This window comes from Silurus aristotelis (genome assembly GCF_946808225.1).
Source record: "Silurus aristotelis genome assembly, chromosome: 4".
In the NCBI taxonomy this organism is placed as follows: Eukaryota; Metazoa; Chordata; class Actinopteri; order Siluriformes; family Siluridae; genus Silurus; species Silurus aristotelis.
Genome location: NC_139577.1, coordinates 29,316,172 through 29,335,847, shown reverse-complemented (window position 1 = coordinate 29,335,847; position 19,676 = coordinate 29,316,172). Strand labels below are relative to the sequence as shown.

The 19,676-nt window shown below is 38.4% G+C and overlaps 3 protein-coding genes across 5 annotated transcripts in view; 2 read left to right on the top strand and 1 right to left on the bottom strand.

Moving 5' to 3' along the window:
- The window catches only part of znf330 (zinc finger protein 330), a 13,785-nt gene extending 11,804 nt beyond the window's left edge, over positions 1-1,981 (bottom strand). The window contains exons 1-5 of one of the 2 annotated variants that reach the window (XM_083538824.1): positions 1,851-1,981; positions 1,596-1,674; positions 1,130-1,272; positions 179-331; positions 78-97 (exon numbers count right to left, since the gene is read on the bottom strand). In XM_083538824.1, coding sequence (XP_083394950.1) covers positions 78-97; positions 179-298 — 140 coding nt within the window. In that variant the 5' untranslated portion in view covers positions 299-331; positions 1,130-1,272; positions 1,596-1,674; positions 1,851-1,981. The remainder of the gene's footprint in view (positions 1-77; positions 98-178; positions 332-1,129; positions 1,273-1,595; positions 1,675-1,850) is intronic. The other variant, XM_083538825.1, reaches the window with a different exon arrangement.
- Positions 1-19,676, top strand: part of inpp4b (inositol polyphosphate-4-phosphatase type II B) — a 765,675-nt gene that overhangs the window by 273,626 nt on the left and 472,373 nt on the right. The window lies entirely within an intron of this gene.
- Positions 4,718-19,676, top strand: part of rnf150a (ring finger protein 150a) — a 36,384-nt gene continuing 21,425 nt past the window's right edge. The window contains exon 1 of the mRNA XM_083538778.1: positions 4,718-5,565. Coding sequence (XP_083394904.1) covers positions 5,109-5,565 — 457 coding nt within the window. The 5' untranslated portion in view covers positions 4,718-5,108. The remainder of the gene's footprint in view (positions 5,566-19,676) is intronic.

Genomic DNA, 19,676 nt, shown 5'->3' with positions numbered 1-19,676 from the left:
GGCACAGGTTCACATTCATAAAACGCACAAATAATAAAGAATAATTTAAAAATGCTCAGTCTCATGCTGAAACTCACCTCAGACACTTATCACAATCCTGTAAACGACAAAAAAAAAGAAGAAAGTATTAATTTAATACATAATTACTATATTAAATCACGTGATTATTGGACCGCACCATAGAAAAGTTGCACGGATGCTTCGCGACATCAACGTGCTCTCGGTTGGCTCGATTCTGTTTCTCGCGCTCTTTGCGGCTTTCAGCCTTCTTGCGAGCTCCTGTTTTCTTCTTCGGCATCCTGGACGCAAATAGCGGTGCTCAACAACGCAACTGCAGATAGAGAGAACATAAGAGCCTGAAAAACCTTTAAGTACACTTATAAAAATCTGCCTTAATGGCTGAGCATGCAAGCAATCTGTTTCAGGGTTAGAGATAAATAGTAGTGCAGAAAATAAATAAATAAACAGCACACTGCCCACGATGGTGCAGTCATGTTTCAGTTTGTTACAGAATATTATTGCACATGGGAAAGATATTATTGTGTGTGTGTGTGTGTGTTAGGGGTTGTATAGACTAGCTAACTTGGAGGAATGTGTAAATAAAAGAATATAAAAAAAATAAAAATGAAGAATAAGAAAATAAATTTTTTTAAAAATCTATCTATCTAATTTATTTTTATTATAAATGTATTTATATATTATTTTATTTATATTTTATTTGTTGTTTTTTTATTCTTAAGAATAAATAAATTCCCGGAATATATACATATAAATGTATTTATTCTTAAGAATAAAAAAACTAAATTTTTATATATAAATAAATAAATATAAATAAATAAATATTATATATATATATATATATATATATATGTTTTTTTTTTTTTTAGGGTTTTTGATTGCGAAATCTTTTTTGTAGTTTATTTCATTTTTTTTTTCTTTTATATTTTTCTGGATATTTTTTTTTATAACTGTAAATGTTACAATTACTATCATTTTACTATCATTTTACTGTCAGCCTTTTCTTTTTTTTTTCTTTTTTCCCATTCTGTCGAATCTTCAAGCTGATGAAGCAGTTTCAATCGTTCACTGTGAATTTGTTAACATCAGAGTTTGTCATGATGAATTTTACCTCTCAGGTTATTACAGGTTAACTAGTAAACTGGACAGTGGAGCTGCAGTGGTGATTCCTGCACGTGTGCGGTGTAGTTTAATGCAGATTTAGAGGATAAAGCTCATCGTTCCTCTAGTCTTCCATCAGATGGATATGATGATCTGGTAAAACAATGCGTACAGCAACAGATGAGTTAGTATCAGCACGTGTGTGTGTGTGTGTGTGTGTGTGTGTGTGTGTGTGTGTGTATATATATATACATATACACACACACACACACACACACTCACACTCACACTCACACTATATATATATATATATATATATATATATATATATATATATATATATATACATACATACATACATACATACATAAAGCACTGAGATTCTGGAGAGTGGACCAGCCGAGATTTATACAGTAAAAATACAATCATAATAATAATAATAATAAACTTCAAATGATTGACTGTCACAAACATACCACACTTGAAATGACTCCCCGCACGACTGACGAGATCAAATCGGAAGTTGACCTACACGTCCGTCCCCGATATCGCTCCCTACAAAAAAAAACTAAAGCTCGTAAAATAAGTTCCGGGAAGAGCAAGTAGCAAAAATGCTTTTACACGAAACACTTATTGACAATAATAATAATAATAATAATAATAATAATAATAATAATAATAATAATAATAATCATCATCATCATTTTCAAAGTATTATCTGTAAGAAACACCTCATTAAATCACGTTCAGCAAGGCAGGCGAGATAAAACCGGAAGTTCCGCAAGCAGCTGATGTTCTGGCCCGCTCTCGATACTGCTCCCTATTACAAATTTATGCTCCTAATATCAGTTCCGGATTATGCAAGTTGCAAAATATTGTCTGAAACAAAACACTGATAATATTAATTGAATAATAATAATAATAAATAATAATAATAATAATAATAATAAATAAAATAAAAAAGTAAACAAAAATTATAATTTGTTGCATGTATTATTTATGTATAAACTGAATTTGATCCGAATTAAGGACATTCTCCAGCTACCAACAGCAAATAAAAAAAATATTCCATGTTTATCAGGGTTTAAGAAAGTGTAATTGATTTACTGAAATAATAAAAATATAAAAATATATATACTGAAGTATTTACACGAAGTTTCCACTCTAATGATAGACGCGGGCACGCGATTTGTTACTGGAGAGGTTGCCATGTTTTTACAAAATCCCTCATCCGATTGTAATCTTTATGCATTAGCAGACTTTCTCGGCTCAGAGCGTCCGCCATATTGGAAAGGTCTTCGGCCAGGCATTATGTAGCTTGGGAAAACAAGCTGAAACTTTCTTTATATTTAATTGTTTTTTTATATATTTACTTTGCTACAGAGATCAGTTATTTCTCCCATATTGCAAGTGACATCGCCATATCAACATATTGCACTTTTGCTTTCACTATAAAACTGTTTTTTTCTTTTTAACTTTCACCATAAATTGTTTTTTTTTTCTTTTACTTAAACCAAACAGTTTTTATCCTCCTGTAACTGTTTGTGAGTGATCAGAAATAAAGCTCATCAAAAGAAGCAAGCCCGTGTCCAATAACATGCATTTATAGCAGCAAAGTAAATGAAATGAAATTTTATTTGTTACATAGACATTCATACCGACTACGAAATGTAGTGAAATGTTTTTTTTTAACAATTGTCCAACATGTAAATAGAAATAGAGTGGATCATCTGGTCAAAAAGCTGCACAAAATGAATACAAACTTTTTAAAAATCTATTTTTTTGCAGTGTGTTTGTTTCTGAAAAAAAGAATCACTTCTGACTATTGTTAATGACAATTTCTTTGCACTTGTTTTAATCACAATATTTTTTTATGCACTGAAAAATTAACTTGCAACAATTCTGCATTATGGTGAGTTGAGTTAAAATTTCATAATACATGCAGTAATTCGATTAATGATTAAATATTTTAAGACACTTTAAAATAATAATAATAATAATAATAATAATAATTTTCCACAGTATGTGTCTGTGTGTGTGTGTGTGTGTGTGTGTGTGTGTGTGTGTGTGTGTGTGTGTGTGTGTGCGCGTATGTGTGTGCGTATGTGTGTGTATATCATAGGGATGTGCACATGGCCAGCGCTAGCTATAAGCAAAGCAGGCAATTGCCTAGAGCCTCGGTCGTTAGCTAGCTAGATGGATGGATGGATGGATGGATGGATGGCAGGCAGGTACTTGGGTGCCAGTGATGCGTCAGGCAGTTTTGGCCACCCTTTGCATGGCTTCACATTCACAAACAAAGGAGCCTCCATACCATACAGTGATGGAGTTGGTGAGGATGCTCTCGATGATGCAGCGGTAAAAATTGAATGGGTGGCCTCTATAACCTTAACAAACCTATACACTAGTTCACCAATCCAGACGAGCAGCATAAGACAAGGTTCTTTATTCATTGATTATAAATAACTGTAACTGACCCCAAGTGGAACCAGTTAATATCACTGTTTAATGTGAGTTCAAATGGTAGGAACAGCTTGTGATGCAGCTATGTGAGCTGTCATCATGTGTTTTTGATTATAAAGTATTACCAAAATAAACGGGGCTTTATTCTGCTGATTCGCATCAGCAGCCTGTTAAGCCTTGACGACTTTAAAAATACTAAAGACGAAGTACAAGATTTTCAATAAAAACAGCAATCGCAGATGCTCGATACAAATTACATTTTATCGAGCATCAATTAATAAATTGATCCTGGGTGATTTAGTCAGTGTGTCTATGTGAGTTATTTATTATAAAATTATAATCTCAAACCTACTAAAGTTAGCATTTAAAAGTAATAATAATAATAAAAAAATTTATCAAAGAAAATGATTATTTTACAGTGTAGCCTAGCTAATGACATGTCATTGCCAAGAAAGAAGAAAAAGAAGAAAAAGAAGAAGAAGAAGAAGAAGAAGAAGAAGAAAAGAAGAAGAAGAAGACGAAGAAGAAAAGAAGAAGAAGAAAAGAAGAAGAAGACGAAGACGAAGAAGAAAAGAAGAAGAAGAAGAAGAAGAAGAAGAAGAAGAAGCTGGTTCAGTTGACCTTCATACCATTTATTTTTTTTTTTACTGTTGACCTTATTAATATAGTTAATTAATATTAATATAATTAATATATATAGACATAATTAATTTACTCCTAAAAGTATTTAAAAGTTCTGATAACAGGTTTTATATAGATAAAAGGTTTAGAATTCATAAGTGTTTCAAGTATGTTTAATTAATTTCGAAAGGTGGAGGGAAAAGGGGGGTCAAATATAAATTTTGCCTATGGCCTTCAAATTTCTAGAACCGGCCCTGAATGTACATAAAATGCATATTATATTACTTGTATACATATTATATGATTTATTCATTACATATATATAAAATGAAAATGCAACTCAGCTCACCATAATGCAGTATCAGTGTGAGCTTTATTTATTGATGCATAGAAAAACACACAAGTCAAAACAAGTGCAGGAAATGTGCATGGACAGAAGAGATCATATTAAGATATAAAATAATCATGAAAATCAATGAAGTTTTTATTCTTTCTATATATATACTGATAGTAGTTTTAATATGCACGTTATTGTGTTTAGTTATACTGATGAGCTCTAATGAGCCGAGTTGAAGGTTCAGAGGACCCAGTTGTTGCCCTTACTGCAATGGCGGCGGCGTTGACGTGTTAGTGTAGGTGATTGCGCATGCATGGATTTTGCAATATCTGGCAACAACTATCTGTAGTCCAGTCACAACAATAGTGCGGCGGCCGCGCGAGTTAGGGCTCTGTGTCTGGATGTGTTGGAACCCTGTTTGGGGGTGATCCAGGCGAGATCCGGGGAAGTTCCAAAAGAGATCCAAGTGGAGACCAGGAGAAGAACCTGGGTAGATCTAGAGAAGATCCAGTGGAGATCCAGTGGAGGTCCAGGGGAGATCCTGGGAAGCCCAAGCGCGACAGTAACCATGCCCATGTCAGTGAGTAAAGCGTGCCGGAGTCTTGCGCTCTCCACCTGGCTGCTGTCTTTCTGCTTCGTGCACTTGCTGTGTCTGGACTTTACCGTGGCCGAGAAGGAGGAGTGGTACACCGCGTTCGTGAACATCAGCTACCAGGACCCGGCCACCTCCGAGCCGAAGACGGAGAAATCAGAGAGCGGCCGCTATGGTGAGCAATCGCCCAAAAGAGAGGCCCGGGGCCCGGTGTTCATCCCGCTACCCGGTCACGACCGGCTGGGCTGCGACTCCAGCACCAGGTTCCCCTCACCGCAGGCTGCACACGGGCCCTGGATCGCGCTCATAGCCAAAGGCAACTGCACTTACCGAGAGAAAATCCGCCACGCAGCCAGTCTCAACGCCTCCGCCGTGGTCATCTATAACGTGGGGTCGAGTAACCCCAATGAGACAATCACCATGCCTCACCAAGGTAAGACTCGTCCCCTGTGTCTTCTCTAATGGACAAGTCAGTAAGATGTCTCAGTCTTCTGTGGGATTGTTTAATATCCAGTTTGTCTGTTTGCATGTCCATCTGTCCCAGTCTGTCTGTCTCACTTCCTATATCCCAGTCAATCTGTCCCATTCCATGTGTCTTAGCCTGTCTGTCCTAGTCCCTATTCAACAGCCCATCCACCCCAGTCTGTCTCTCAGTCTCTCTGTCCTAGTCCCTATATAGGTTCTGTGTCTCAGTATGTCTAGTCACCATAACACAGTTCCTCTATTCCAGTACATTTGTCCCAGTCCCTATACCACAGTTCCTGTATCCCAGTACGCCGTCTCAGACTCAGACTCTCCGCCACAGGGACACTACTATAGAAATGTAACTCGGATATATTTTAGAGTTGTCAATGTGCAGTTTGTATTGCAGTACAGATTTACTGTCCTCTGAAAATAACTCAACTAAAGTGAGTACACCCTCAGTGAACATGTCAAAACTGTGTCCAAAGTTATTATTTTGTGTAAGCACCATTGTTCTGTGGGTATGACATTCACCAGAGCTGCACAGGTTGTTGCTGGGATCCTCTTCCACTCCTCCATAATGACATCATGGAGCTGCTGAATGTTAGACACATGGTGCTTCTCCACCTTCCGCTTGAGGAGCCCCACATTTGCTGAAAAGCGGTGTGTTTGGAGTTGTTATTATGTTGGAAAACTGCTGTTCGGCCCAGTTTCTGAAAGGAGGGCATCATGTTTTGCTTTAGAATGTCACAGTATATATTGGAATCCATGTTTCCTTTAATGAACCTTCCCAATACCAGCAGCACTCATGCAGCCCCAGACCATGATGCTGCCACCACCATGTTTGACACAAGACACAATTTTCTTGGTTCTCCTCACCAGGGCGATACCACACATGCTGGACACCATCTAAGCCAAACAGGTTTATCTTAGTCTTATCAGAACACAGGACATATTTTCAGTACTTCATGTTCTTGGACAGGTTGTTCTTCAGCAAACTGCAGGCTTTTTTGTGAGCCAGCTTCAGAAGAGGCTTCCTCCTGGGACAATGGCCATGCAAAGCGACTTGTTGCAGCATATGGTGTAAGCACTGCAAAGCGGACCTTCAGCTTCTGCAACCTCTAAAGCAATGCTGCAGCACTCATGTGTCTATTATTTCAAAGCAGCTTCTGCATCTAACGCACAGCATGAGGATTTAACTTCTTTGATGGATCCTTGTGAGGTCTGTTCCGAGTGGAAACCGCCTTGGAAAACCTCTGTGTGACTCTGACCACTGTAGTGTAACTCAGATTACATGATGTACATTTATCACTCAGGGTGTACTTATATTTGTTGACAGCTATTTTGTCAATTATATACAGTATATACACTAACCATGCTCCAGCATCAGATACACTTGTACTAACAGCACCCTCACCACCTGAAACTGTACACAACTCAGATGATATCTGCTCAGCTGTGTTTTCTTTCCACTGGACGAGGACTGACAAACCTAAACTGTTCGTAAAAACAAGCGTGACAGGGCCAGTAACCGTACACCGTTACAGGGACATGTTTAATCCTGAGCTTCTCATCGCTTGGATGTTTTTTTTTTTTTATTCTTTACCACATATCTAATCTCTGCAGAACGGTGAGAAATTCACTGGCATTTCCACAGCAGGCATGAATCACACTCCTGACATTATGATTCTGACACCAGTCCAATTAGAAACGTCTTCAGAGCCCATGGATCCGGAAGCCGTGCTGTCGCTGTCAAGTAGACACTGAATTTCAGTGCTGACTGGATAAAGACTTTAGACTTCTCAGGGAGTTTTTCCTTCCCGGCATTGCCACTGGCGCACTTATTAGTGATGAACTTATAGGGACTCATTTATGATGCTAAAAGTTATAGTGACGTTCTGTTTCAGTCTGTAAAGCTGCTTAAGGACACGTGTCTATTCTTGACGAAGTGCAATAGGAATAAAATTGAATTGAACTTTCAGCAGATGAAAGTGACTCAGAGGACCAGCAGTTGGAAATGACGGTGTTTAGTATACAATCTGCTTATATATGAAGCAACACCACAGACCATAATCTGTATTTCTAAATGTTGTATTTTTTCAAAAAGATTAACGCATTGGGTAAAGTCCTATCTCTTTACACCTGTTACCCTTTTTAACAGTTTGTGGGAGATCCTGGTGCAGGAATGTTTTTTTTATATATATATATATATATATATATATATATATATAAAATGTATGTATGTATTATATAAGCTAAGTTAAGTTTTTTGTAGTGAGTGATTGAATTCAGGATCAGAATTTAAAAACCCTGAGGTTTTTGCGTTTTGAAGCAATTGATCAGATGATCAAGAGATTTATTTGACAACATAAATTGTTAGCATGTGACACTAAGACTAAGAGTTGTGTGCATTTGTGTTAGACAGGTATAGAGCGTCGATCATAGGGCTGTACAAAGGGCTGGCGCTAGCTATAAGCAGAGCAGGCAAGTGCATAGGAGACCAGACAGACCAGACAGACCAGACAGACAGATTTTGTTTATGCTTACTATTGGGTTTCTGTTTTAAATTTTAAGCAACACTATCCTTATGCTAGCCTGATGTTTTCCTAATGTTCTTCTAATGTTATTCCAACGTTCTATCAACATGGTCCTAACATTTTTCTAATGTTCAAGCATTGCAGTGGTATAAATTACATGTTAAAAAAGGTAACACTTTTGTGCTTTGTCCAGGTTTAGGTGGTGTAAGACACTTACTAAATACTGTTTCAACCCAAATTTTTATTCACACTTTACACTAATGTGTGTTTGTTGCACAGACTCATTTGAATTGTTTACAATGTACATACTGATTTTTACATTTTACCTCCACTGAGGCTGAAAGGGGATCTTGAGGCAAAATTATGATCTTGGGGCAGAAAGCTGTTTTGAGGCATCTTGAGGCAGAAGGACGATCTTGTAGTGGAATAGTGATCTTGAGGCAGAAGGACGATCTTGTGGTGGAATAGTGATCTTGATGCAGAAGGACGATCTTGTGGTGGAATAGTGATCTTGATGCAGAAGGACGATCTTGTGGTGGAATAGTGATCTTGAAGCAGAAGGACGATCTTGTGGTAGAATAGTGATCTTGATGCAGAAGGACGATCTTGTGGTGGAATAGTGATCTTGAAGCAGAAGGACGATCTTGTGGTAGAATAGTGATCTTGTGGTAGAAGGATGGTCTTGTGGTAGAATAGTGATCTTGAGTTGAGGCAGAAGGATGATCTTGTGGAAGAATAGTGATCTTGAGTTGAGGCAGAAGGATGATCTTGTGGAAGAATAGTGATCTTGAGGCAGAAGGATGGTCTTGGGTAGAATAGTGATCTTGAGGCAGAAGGATGGTCTTGGGTAGAATAGTGATCTTGAGGCAGAAGGATGGTCTTGGGTAGAATGATGATCTTGGGCAGAAAGGCAGGCTTATGGTTGAATGACAACCCCAGGGCAGAAAGAATGGTGTTATGTCATGCAGTGTATTAACAGTGCAGTATATTACCCCTGACATGACAGCTGTTGCTTTACAGTGTAGAAAGAAAGACACTGTTCTCCATCAACTCTGGTTAGGAGCTGAATCAGAGACAGCATGCTAATCATCCGAGCATCAAAACCTCAAAATCAATCCAACTTTCTCTATACATTTTCATTTTCAGCCCATATATAGTACAGTACACGGTCTTATAAAACAGCACACGATTAGTGTTGACTGGCCAGAAGGTGTGTGTGTTGTTTGTGTGTATAGCAGCTCGCCTGTAACATGAACCATTTAAAATTAATGCACTCGTTGTTTCTGTAGTAACAGCTCATAGACTAGGCCTACAGACACTATAGGTAATAAGATGATTAACAAAAAGTTGTATAATGAAGTAAAACAAGTGTCTAACTGCTGACACGGTGATGCCGTGGATGAGAAATATATTGATTTATGGGAGTCTCAGCTGCAAGCGGTTTTCTGCGTATCCGTACGTTACTGAAGCATTTCCATTTGGGGAGACTTTTACTTTAACTTCACTACATTTCAAAGTCCAATATCTCCCTTTTTACTTAAATACATGTTGCGAAATCAGTCGTTTGTTTTATAAATAAACTGAACCGCTCAAACACGCAGCGATCCACCAATCAGGATCGAGCGCTCGCTCCGTTTTAAACTTGTTTTGATTGGCGCTTGGTGTATCTTCTGATCACCAACATACAGTTCAGCAACAGTTCAACAGCAAGCAGGACATTTAGAGAGGAATAAATAATGAGGTAACTTCAGACTCGAACTCGCCACAACTCACGTGGTTTTACTTGCGTATTTTAGTACCGTATTTTCCGGACTATAAGCAGCTCCTTTTTTCCCACGCTTTGAACCCCCGGCTTAAACAATGAAGTGGCTAATTTATGGATTTTTCCTGGGTTTTTCCCGGTTTCACAAACTTCAAGCCAAAAACCTGAGGCCCATAACATTAGACCAATGAAATTGCTGAACAGGTTCAGGTGAAGCAATGAAACTCTTTATATTAAATCAGATGCGCTCCCACTGAATCAGACCGCACCACATCATAAATATGGATGCGGTTCCTCTGACGTTTGACCTGCCGCTCACTCGGACTGTCTGCAGGAAATGCGAATCATTCGTCACGCTGAAAACAACCGGGCATGAAAAAACACACTTCACCTGTGTTCTGAGCTGCACGGCATCGGGAGAAAAGCTTCACCGATGGTGATTTTTAAACGCACAACGATGCCAAAAGATAAACTCTCGAGAAAAATAGTTGTGAAAGGAAGGAGGAAGACAGTGAACAATGACTTTCTTGGTAGGCTACTGTTTAGATACAAGCCGTGTAACAGACACTGTCTTTCATTAAAGCCTGTGTAAAGTTCATTAGTTTCAATGTAGACACCTGCGGCTTATAGACAGGTGCGGTGTATTTATGTTCAAAATAAAAATCTTTGTAAAATTCAGTGGATGCGGCTTATATTTGGGTGCGCTTAATAGTCCGGAAATTACGGTAGCTAAAAAGATGATTTGTGTTTTTAGAGTCACATTAGAGTCTTTTCACGTAAACTGAGTTGATTACCCGAGTGTCTAAGTGACAAAAACGATAATAGGAACATTATAGCCGTAATAAGTCATAGTACTTTAGGATATTTAAGTACATTTGAAGGCAAATACTTTTTTGTACATATTTTACATCTCTACTTTAACTCAAGTACATGGTTTGGGTACCTCATCCACCACTGTGAGAGAATGAGAGAATGAGAATATACTTCAGGCTAACTTTAAATCCTAGCTTTAATTTCACAGGATTCTCAACCTTACGTGTCTTATTCTTGTGAGATCCATTGTGTTGTCTGTTTTGTTCCCATTAGAAACCCAGAGAGCATCAGAGACGAATTTGTTTTTCCAAATAAGCTTCTTTTTTTAACCTCAGGAGATGTGGTGAGAAACGCTCAGAAAATGATGCAAGTGACTGTAACTAGCTTAAACACAAGGACCTGAGGACCTGGGTGAAGACACACACGCACACACACACGCACACGCACACGCACACGCACACGCACACACAAAAAAGCATGTAGAACCCGTGGTCAGTACAGAGGCTGTGAAGCATGAGCTGTTTCTTGAAGTGTGAAGAAAAAGGGAGAAGTGCCCAATCTAATGTTTCTACCTCTCCCACAATGCACTGCTGTTTCTGTGACTGTAAAACAGTTGAGCAGAAAGGGCACGCGTCCTCTCAGCCTGTTCTTCAAGATCAAACCGGCTGTCGTTTCATCCCCCCAGGGCCTGTTTTTATTTCTTTCCCCAGCCCCGTGTTTCTGTGTTTCTCTGTGTCTCATTTGACTTGGGCAGGTTTTAGTAGACAGACGTCTGCATGTCCAGGCTTCTCACATAATCTTCATTATCGTAGAATTATTTATTCATTCTTAATCATTTTCTCCTCTCTGCCCGAATACTCTCTTCTTCACATCACTCTTCTTTCTCTTTTCTCTTCTCTTCTATCTTCTTTCTTCTCTCCATCTCTTCTTTCATTTTCCTTCTTCTTCTTTCTCCTTTTTATATCCCCCCCCCTTCTTTTTCTCTTCTCTTCTTTTTTTTCCCCCTCTTGTTAATCTTGTCATCTCTCCAGCTCTTCTTCAATTTTTCTTCTTCTCTTCTTTTCTCTTCTCCCCCCCCCCCGCCTTTTCTCTTCTCTTATTTTATTTTTCTGCTATTCTCTTTTCTTTTGCCTTTTTTTCTTCTTTAAATCTCTTCTTTCATTTTTCTTCTCCTCTTTTCTCTTCTTGTTTTTCCTCGTTTTTCCTCTTCTCTTTCTCTCCTCTTCTTTTGTTTTTTACTTCTGTTCTTCTCCTCTCTTTTATCTTTTTTCTTCTCTCTATCTCTTCTTTTATTTTTCTTCATCTCTTCTTTTATTTTTTCCCCTCTTTTTAATCTTCCCTTATTTTTTCCTCCTCTCTTCCGTCTTTCCATCTCTTCTTTAATTTTGTCTTTTCTCTTCTTTTTTCCTCTTTTTTCCTCTTCTCTTTCTCTTCTCTTATTTTTTATTTTTTGCTCTTCTTTTCTTTTTTTTTTTATCTTTTTTTTCTTCTCTCCATCTCTTTTTTGTCTTCTCTTCTTTTTGTTTTTCCTCTTTTTTCCCTCTTTTTCTTCTTCAGTATTAAAGTCAGTGTGTGTGTGTGTGTGTGTGTGTGTGTGTGTGTGTGTGTGTGTGTGTGTGTGTGTGTGTGTGTGTGTGTGTGTGTGTGTGTGTGTGTACTCCTAGTGGGGCGAAGGGGTCTGGCATGTTATGACTAGGTGAGGAGAGAGACTGTTCTGACAGACTCTGCATGTTAAATGGAATTGGAGAGAGTAACTCGGCTCCCCCAAAACACACACACACACACACACACACACACACACACACACACACCTTTACATAATCTGAGCAGTGTGTGCAGCTGGTCTAACTCCAGTCATCAAGCTAACAGGAGGCTGAGAAGAAATATGGAGAGAAGATCATGGAAGCGGATTTGATTGTTGATCTCACAGACGGCCTCTGGTACAAAAGTACACACAGGTGGTTTGATTCAGTTGGTGAAGTTCAAATGTAGAATAAAATTCTGTATGATTATATTACATGGATATTTTCATTACATAGCATTCCATCAGTCTAAGTAAAGTCTAATGGAGTTTCGGGATATTTGATAGTCCACTGGTCTAGTTTAAAATGAATTCTCAGTCAGAATGGTCTGAGGGACCTGAGCCATGGCACTGAATGGTTTAGAAGTCCAGCTATTATGTCAGAACAGGCTGAAGACCTTTGGGGCATACAGGTTAAAAGCCTTTGGACAGAGGTCCTTAACCACCAGGTCATGACCCATTCTGAGAGCCATGGAAGAGTTGCTACTACGTTGTAAAAACCTTCTGGGGAAAATGTCTGAAGATATGATTCTTTATAATTTATTGCATTTTACCCCGTAAGAGCAGATATCCAAATTTACATACTTCGGCATTTCAGAAAACATCAATTCTACACTTAGTACCGTGTAAGGGGTCTAAATACGTATTTACATGTGATGATTCAGGTTTTATTTTCTTACACTTGCAAACATTTCTAGAATTCAGTTTTTACTGTCATTCATGTATTTGAATGATTGTAGTATCCGCAACAAAAACTACAATAGTGAAGGGGATCTAAATACTTTCTAAATGTATTGTATACTGTATGCAAATATATGTATGCATATGTATATATATATATATATATATATATATATATATATATAATGTATATTAGAGGTGTAATGGTAAACAAATTCACCGTTCGTTACGTACCTCGGTTTTTAAGTCACAGTTCGGAAGAAACGCAGAACATAAAATTGCTTGTTGTTTTTTTTTTTTTTTTTTGCAACTAAGGATTATTTCCAAAATCGATTAATCAGACGATTGTATTTTATTTTATTTCGATTAATCGGAAGAAATATATTGATTTTATTTGTTGCAGCCCTAAAAAATTTTTTATTATATTGATTAAATTAAGTAATTGAGTAATAATTGAGTGTCATAAAACCATCATGAGTTCAAATCCCAAAACCACCAAGTTTTTACTTTTTTTTCATTTATCCCTCAATTTCTTCATTGTAGGAACAAGATAATTGTAAATTCCTTATGTGTAAATGTATTAAAACTTTTTGAACAGTTTGGTAGTCTGTCTGCAATCCCTCGTGCCGATGGTCACGCTCTTTTACTGGCTGAAGTGCATTGGATTTCGATGAGCAACGCTCAGCCTCTGGCCCTTTAATGCATCAGAGTTGAAGCAGGCTAGATTTAAAGCAGCTTTACGTAACCGAAGTCGACATAAACAAGAACGTTTGAGGATTAATGATGAGGATTGTAAAGGACTAGAGGCTTCCTGGGTATTTAGCAGATGGCCACAGTGTGTCTGGAAAGTCCAAATCATATACGCATATACTGGCGTTCATGTTGGAATTGTTGAATAATTGTTAAAACATTGCGGTCGCCATCAGTCGTCTGACTCACGAACAGAGACGGATTTTTCAGCAAATGTCTCAGAAGGACAGAATATCACAGAATTGTATTACAGTCAGTTTCACCGGCTTTACTCAACTGCTAGATGTGTCCCAATTATTACATAATTACATACACATCCAGCTCTAATATTCATTAAATACAGTGGTTTGTCTATTTGCTAGCTAGGTGTTAACACTGTGTGTGTGTGTGTGTGTGTGTGTGTGTGTGTGTGTGTGTGTGTGTGTGTGTGTGTGTGTGTGTGTGTGTGTGTGTGTGTGTGTGTGTGTGTGTGTGTCAGGTGTTTTAATATTCAGTGCATTATATTTAACGTGTTTAAGTGTGTCACTTTTCACTCAGCTTTTCTACGTCGTTTCTCCCTTTTTTCAGACTCACTACTGCTCAAGTTTGTGTGATTAGCTATGTTTTATATTCATAAGGGGAAAATCAAGGACGTGATTTCAAATACAATTCTTCTGTGCAGCCCAACATTCACAACTTTGCTTATTATATTTTAAATATTTATAAATTTTCATATACACTTTAAGGGCAGTGACTTTTCCAGCGATGTATGGTTCGTTCCCAAACTGTTACCACAAAGCTGAAGAAACACAATTGTGTAGGAGAATTACATTTGGAGACCCAAACCTGCTCCAGCATAACATGTGCACAAAGCTACCATGAAAATATGCTTGACATGGGTTGGAGTGGAAGATCATGAGTCGTTTGCTATAGAGCTCTGAACACCTTCGGTATGAATTGGAACGCTAACTGCACCCCAGGCCTCCTCACTCTACATCAGTACCTGGTTTTACTAACCAGACTTTGAGATTTGTATGTGCTTTTTTGAACATCCAAATTCCACATTTAGTCCCCATTTGCTGTTATAATAACCTCCACTCTTCTGGGAAGATGTTCCATTAGACTTTGAAGTGTACTTCTGGAGATTTGTGATTATTCACCCTAAAAGGGTTCAGTTGGGTTTAATAAGGCCACTCATTATCTTCTACTCCAACCCATGCAAAGCATATCTTCATGAAGCTGGCATTGGTGCCTTATCATGCTGGAACAGGTTTGAAACTCCTAGTTCAAAATGTAATGGTATTGCCTCCAGAGACATCTTATACAACTGTGCATCTTCAATTTTTTGGAGCTCAGAGAAGAACCTCATATGGTTGAAAAGGTCCTAATACTTTTGTCCAAATAGTGTATGACAATGTATGTCATCACGCTGAAACAATAAACGTGCCTGCTAACAGCGTTCTGATAGCATTTAATAAAAATCCATCACCTTTTGTGCGAGTGTTACAGCTTAAGCTGTCTCTCAATACCTCGGTCCATAGACACACAGTGTTCGTGTTGTCAGAGTGGAAACATTACATAAAGGCATTAAAGGCACAGCGTGATAACGCCGACCGGATCATGTGGTTTTAATTGGTCTCTCGCAACCTGTGGATATTTTTAGACTTCATAAGCACCTGATGGAAGAGTGTTTGAGTTATGAGTTCTGTCTGACTTTCACAGGAAGCACAGAGTGTGAAGTATGTAGACAGTAACAGGTTGGAGAGATTTAAAGCAGGGCTGTGTGTTAACGGTCTACTTGCGCTATAGGTGCTTATATATACTGTATGTCTCCTCAGATTCTCAATTTAGGTTGGAAAAGCTCTCGATCTCTGTATGCTGCTGAACGGAGGATATAATGATCAACATGTTGAGACAGAGTCGGGACGAGACTGCCCCGGGCTGCCCTCTGAGCCATAGCTTTAAATAGATTGTGGCTATTTTTAGCAGTGGTGGAGCAAAAGGTGGAGTTTTTTCGGGCCCTGGGTTGTTTGCGGTCGTTTTAAATTTTCTCTCATTTCTTTGAAAAGTCAGAGACTAGAGCACCATTGTGGCTAGAATGACTGAAATTTATTCCAATGCTGTTTTTTTTTTATATATAATCTGATTGGTCACAAACTGTTCATTCATTTTCCAGTATAACTGTAGTTTCTATCACAATTCACAAAGTTTATATGAATGTGCCTGTTCTTATACATTGTTGTTTCTTTAGTAAACAAACCCACTTCGTGGTTGATAATTGTGGACCCCATCAAAATACTCCATTACTGATAATTTTCCCACAACGGCATAATATTAAGTAGTTTATTCCTTCTTTAATGTTGATATTCGGGCTGCAGCTGTGGATTATTTTAGTAATCCAGATACTGATTATTATATCGATTAAACGAGTAAACGGATAAGAAGTACTTTTTGTTTATTAAAGAGCGATTTTAAATATACAAGAGGAAATATGACGGGTCTTATTTAATTTTTATTGCTGAAATTTCATACAAGAATATCTGTGAAAACTAGGGGTGTAACGGTACACGTATTTTATTCGGTACAAAGCTTCCGGTTCGGTACACGTGTACCGAATGCAATCCTTTTTACAGGCGGAACATAGTTAAAATCTAAGTTTCCTCAGGAACGTACAAAGTGGCGGACCGCAAGTCCGCAAGTATCTGCCTCGCACTTTTTCTATCTTTTTTTATTCTGCAGCATCTTCTGTGTTTACTGGTGGGTGGTGCGCCAGTGATAACGGTCTGTGGGGAACCACAATGGTCTTGTTGGTTGCTTGGGTTGCCACAGCGGATCATCCGTCTCCATACCCCCCTGTCCTCTACATCTGCCTCTTTCAAACCAACTACCTGCATGTCTTCCCTCACAACATCCATAAACCTCCTCCTTTGTCTTCCTCTTTTCATCCTTTCTCAAGGCTCCATCTTCAGCGTTCTCCTCCCGATATACCCCATGTCCCTCCTCTACACATGTCTCAATCTCGTCTCCCTCACCTTGTCTCCAAAACGTCCTACATGCGCTGTCTCTCGTTTCTAATCCTGTCCATCTTCATCACTCCCAACCTCTTCAGATCTGCTTCCTCCAGCTCCACCTCCTGTACCATACAACATAGAGACAGTGGCATTAAGTAAAAGAAAGGTGGAGCTGGAGGTAGCAGAGCTGAAGAGGGAGAGATAAATAGATAGATGTATATAGATAAATATGGAAATATTTAGTAAACTGACGTTTGTTGTGGAAGGAGTCTCCAGTGTCAGCGCTTTGTAACAGTAAACAGATAAAAGCCCATAATATGTTGTTCATTGATTATTTGTGTGCAGTTTACTGTGGGAATATTCTGTTATGGTGGGATATTCTGTTATTAGAAAGCAATCAGTAACTCCGCTTGTTGTTTATTCCTTCATTTTCAATTGTAGAGTACTTTTAACATTGTCCCAAATCAGCACTGCAGCGACAAATAAGTTATAAAGTTCGAATTTGTACGTTTGTTCCTTTTAATTTTTATCCCAAATGAGCGAGCCAGTGGCGACTGCTGCAAGGAAAAACTCCCTAAGATGCCATAAGAAAGAAACCTTGAGAGGAACTAGGGTCCTGAGCCATTGTAGCAGACTGTGCATGTTCATTTCAATTCAAATCCATCCTTATAGTTCTTGAGCTGCTCAGTAACTTCATGGATCTTTAGGCTGTTTATGTGGAATCATCCCCATCTGCTTCTATCTCCAATTGAAGATAACTCCATCTAGGGATGATGTTGGGGGTGTTGAGATGATTCCGGCAGATCCGAAGAAAAAAAAAAAAAAAGACAGGAACACTGGACTCTGGTTTAACTCGACAGACAGGGAGAGAAATCAGGGTGCAAGTTTTTCATTGCATTTCCATCCCCTTTATTCGATATTCTATCAAATCCAAATGAAAAATCTCCCTAGTCACATTTAAAACAGTCGAGGCCAAAGGTTTACACACACCCAGGCTATAGACATTTAAGACATTTCTTTTTAATACACATTTCCTGTGTTGGGACCATCTGGGTTCATTCTTTACTTCCATACAAGGTCATTAAAAAAATCAAATAAATAAAAACAGCTAAGAGACCGACTTCTTTCAGTTTTTATTTATTTGATCTTATTTTCGGAGGTTGCACACTTCTGGGATTGTTGGGATTTAGCGTCGCTGTCTTTTAATTGCTTGAACTTTGAATCAAACTCTTGTTCTAGATCTCTTTCTCCACAACTGTCTTCTGACAGAACTGGTGTAACTGAGGCAGGTTTGGGGTTGTCCTTGCTCAGACATGCTTTTTCCACAGATTCGGTCCACAGATGTTTTCACAACGATGCAGATCAGAGCTTTGTGGTGGCCACACTTAAACCCTTTGAGTTTCTTGACTAGACATCATTTAGTGGCAAATTTGTAGGCATGTTGAGGGAGGTGTTAGTGGGAATGTTGATGAGTCTTGATTTGTGAAAGGTTTTGAGTTCAAATCCCAGCAAGGTAGTAGCAAGTTCGTCTGTCAAATGGCATAAATATATATAAATAAGATCGATAGATTAAACGATCGATTCTAAGAGACTTTTTCTTTGCTGATTTCTTGCTGTGTTGCCTCAATATTTCTTGATAACCTTCTTCTCTCATGATGCCACTCACTGGGAAGGATGTTCACTTTAATTTTTAGTTCCACCCCATGCTGCTGGCTCTTGAGCAAGGCCCTTAACCCTTAACTGCTCAATAGTGTAAATGAGATATTTATAAGTCACTCAGTTCCATATTTTTGGAACCGAGAACATTTCTTCACTTGTCTAGCAGATGGAAGTGATGAGATTTTTCACACATGCTGTGTAGCATGTCTGTATCTTTGGTCATGTTTATTTGACTTTAGCGATTACATGAAACCTAAAGCCTTTATGCAAATCATAGGCTACTTTTGCAGGTAATGGACAAAATGATTAGTAGGGTATGTAAGTAGTTTTTAAGAAACCGGGACAATGTCACGGCTTTTATGGATTTTTTGTTAACTTTTTTTAAAAGATAATATGGAGAACATTACCGTATTTTTCGGACTATAAGCCGCTACTTTTTCCCCACGTTTTGAACCCCACAGCTTAAACAACAAAGCTGTTAATTTATGAATTTTTCATGGGGTTTTCCCGGTTTCACAAACTTCAAGCCAAAAAATTGAACCCCATAACATTAGACCAATGACATTTCCGAACGGAAACAAAAAAAAAACGCACCTTACCTGCGTTCTGAGCTGCACAGCTTCGGGAGAAAAACCATTTTTTTTTAAACGCACGACGATGACAAAAGATAAACTTCCGAGAGGAATAGTTGTGGAAGGAAGCAGGAAGACAGTGAACAATGACTTTCTTGGTCGGCTACTGTTTAGATACAAGCCGTTGTAACGCGTTGAGTCTGGGTGAAGGGAGAGCTCGCTAACTCCAGTTGCAACAGAAATCATATAAGCACAGACAGGTTTCCAAAACTCGTGCTTTTTTATTTTTCTTGGCAACAGCGTTAAGGGTTAGTCAAAGAAACTTAGAAATGAGCATCAGAAAATAATAAGGACATATTCCTCAGTCTTACACACATGCAGTAATACCGGAAACATGCAGTGCCAGGCTATTCCCAAAATACCGCTATGCTCCTAAAGGAAGCGCAACATATTTCACCCGTTACACCGTGTGTAACGTGTCTTTTGTTAAAGCCTGTGTAAAGTACATTAGTGTAGA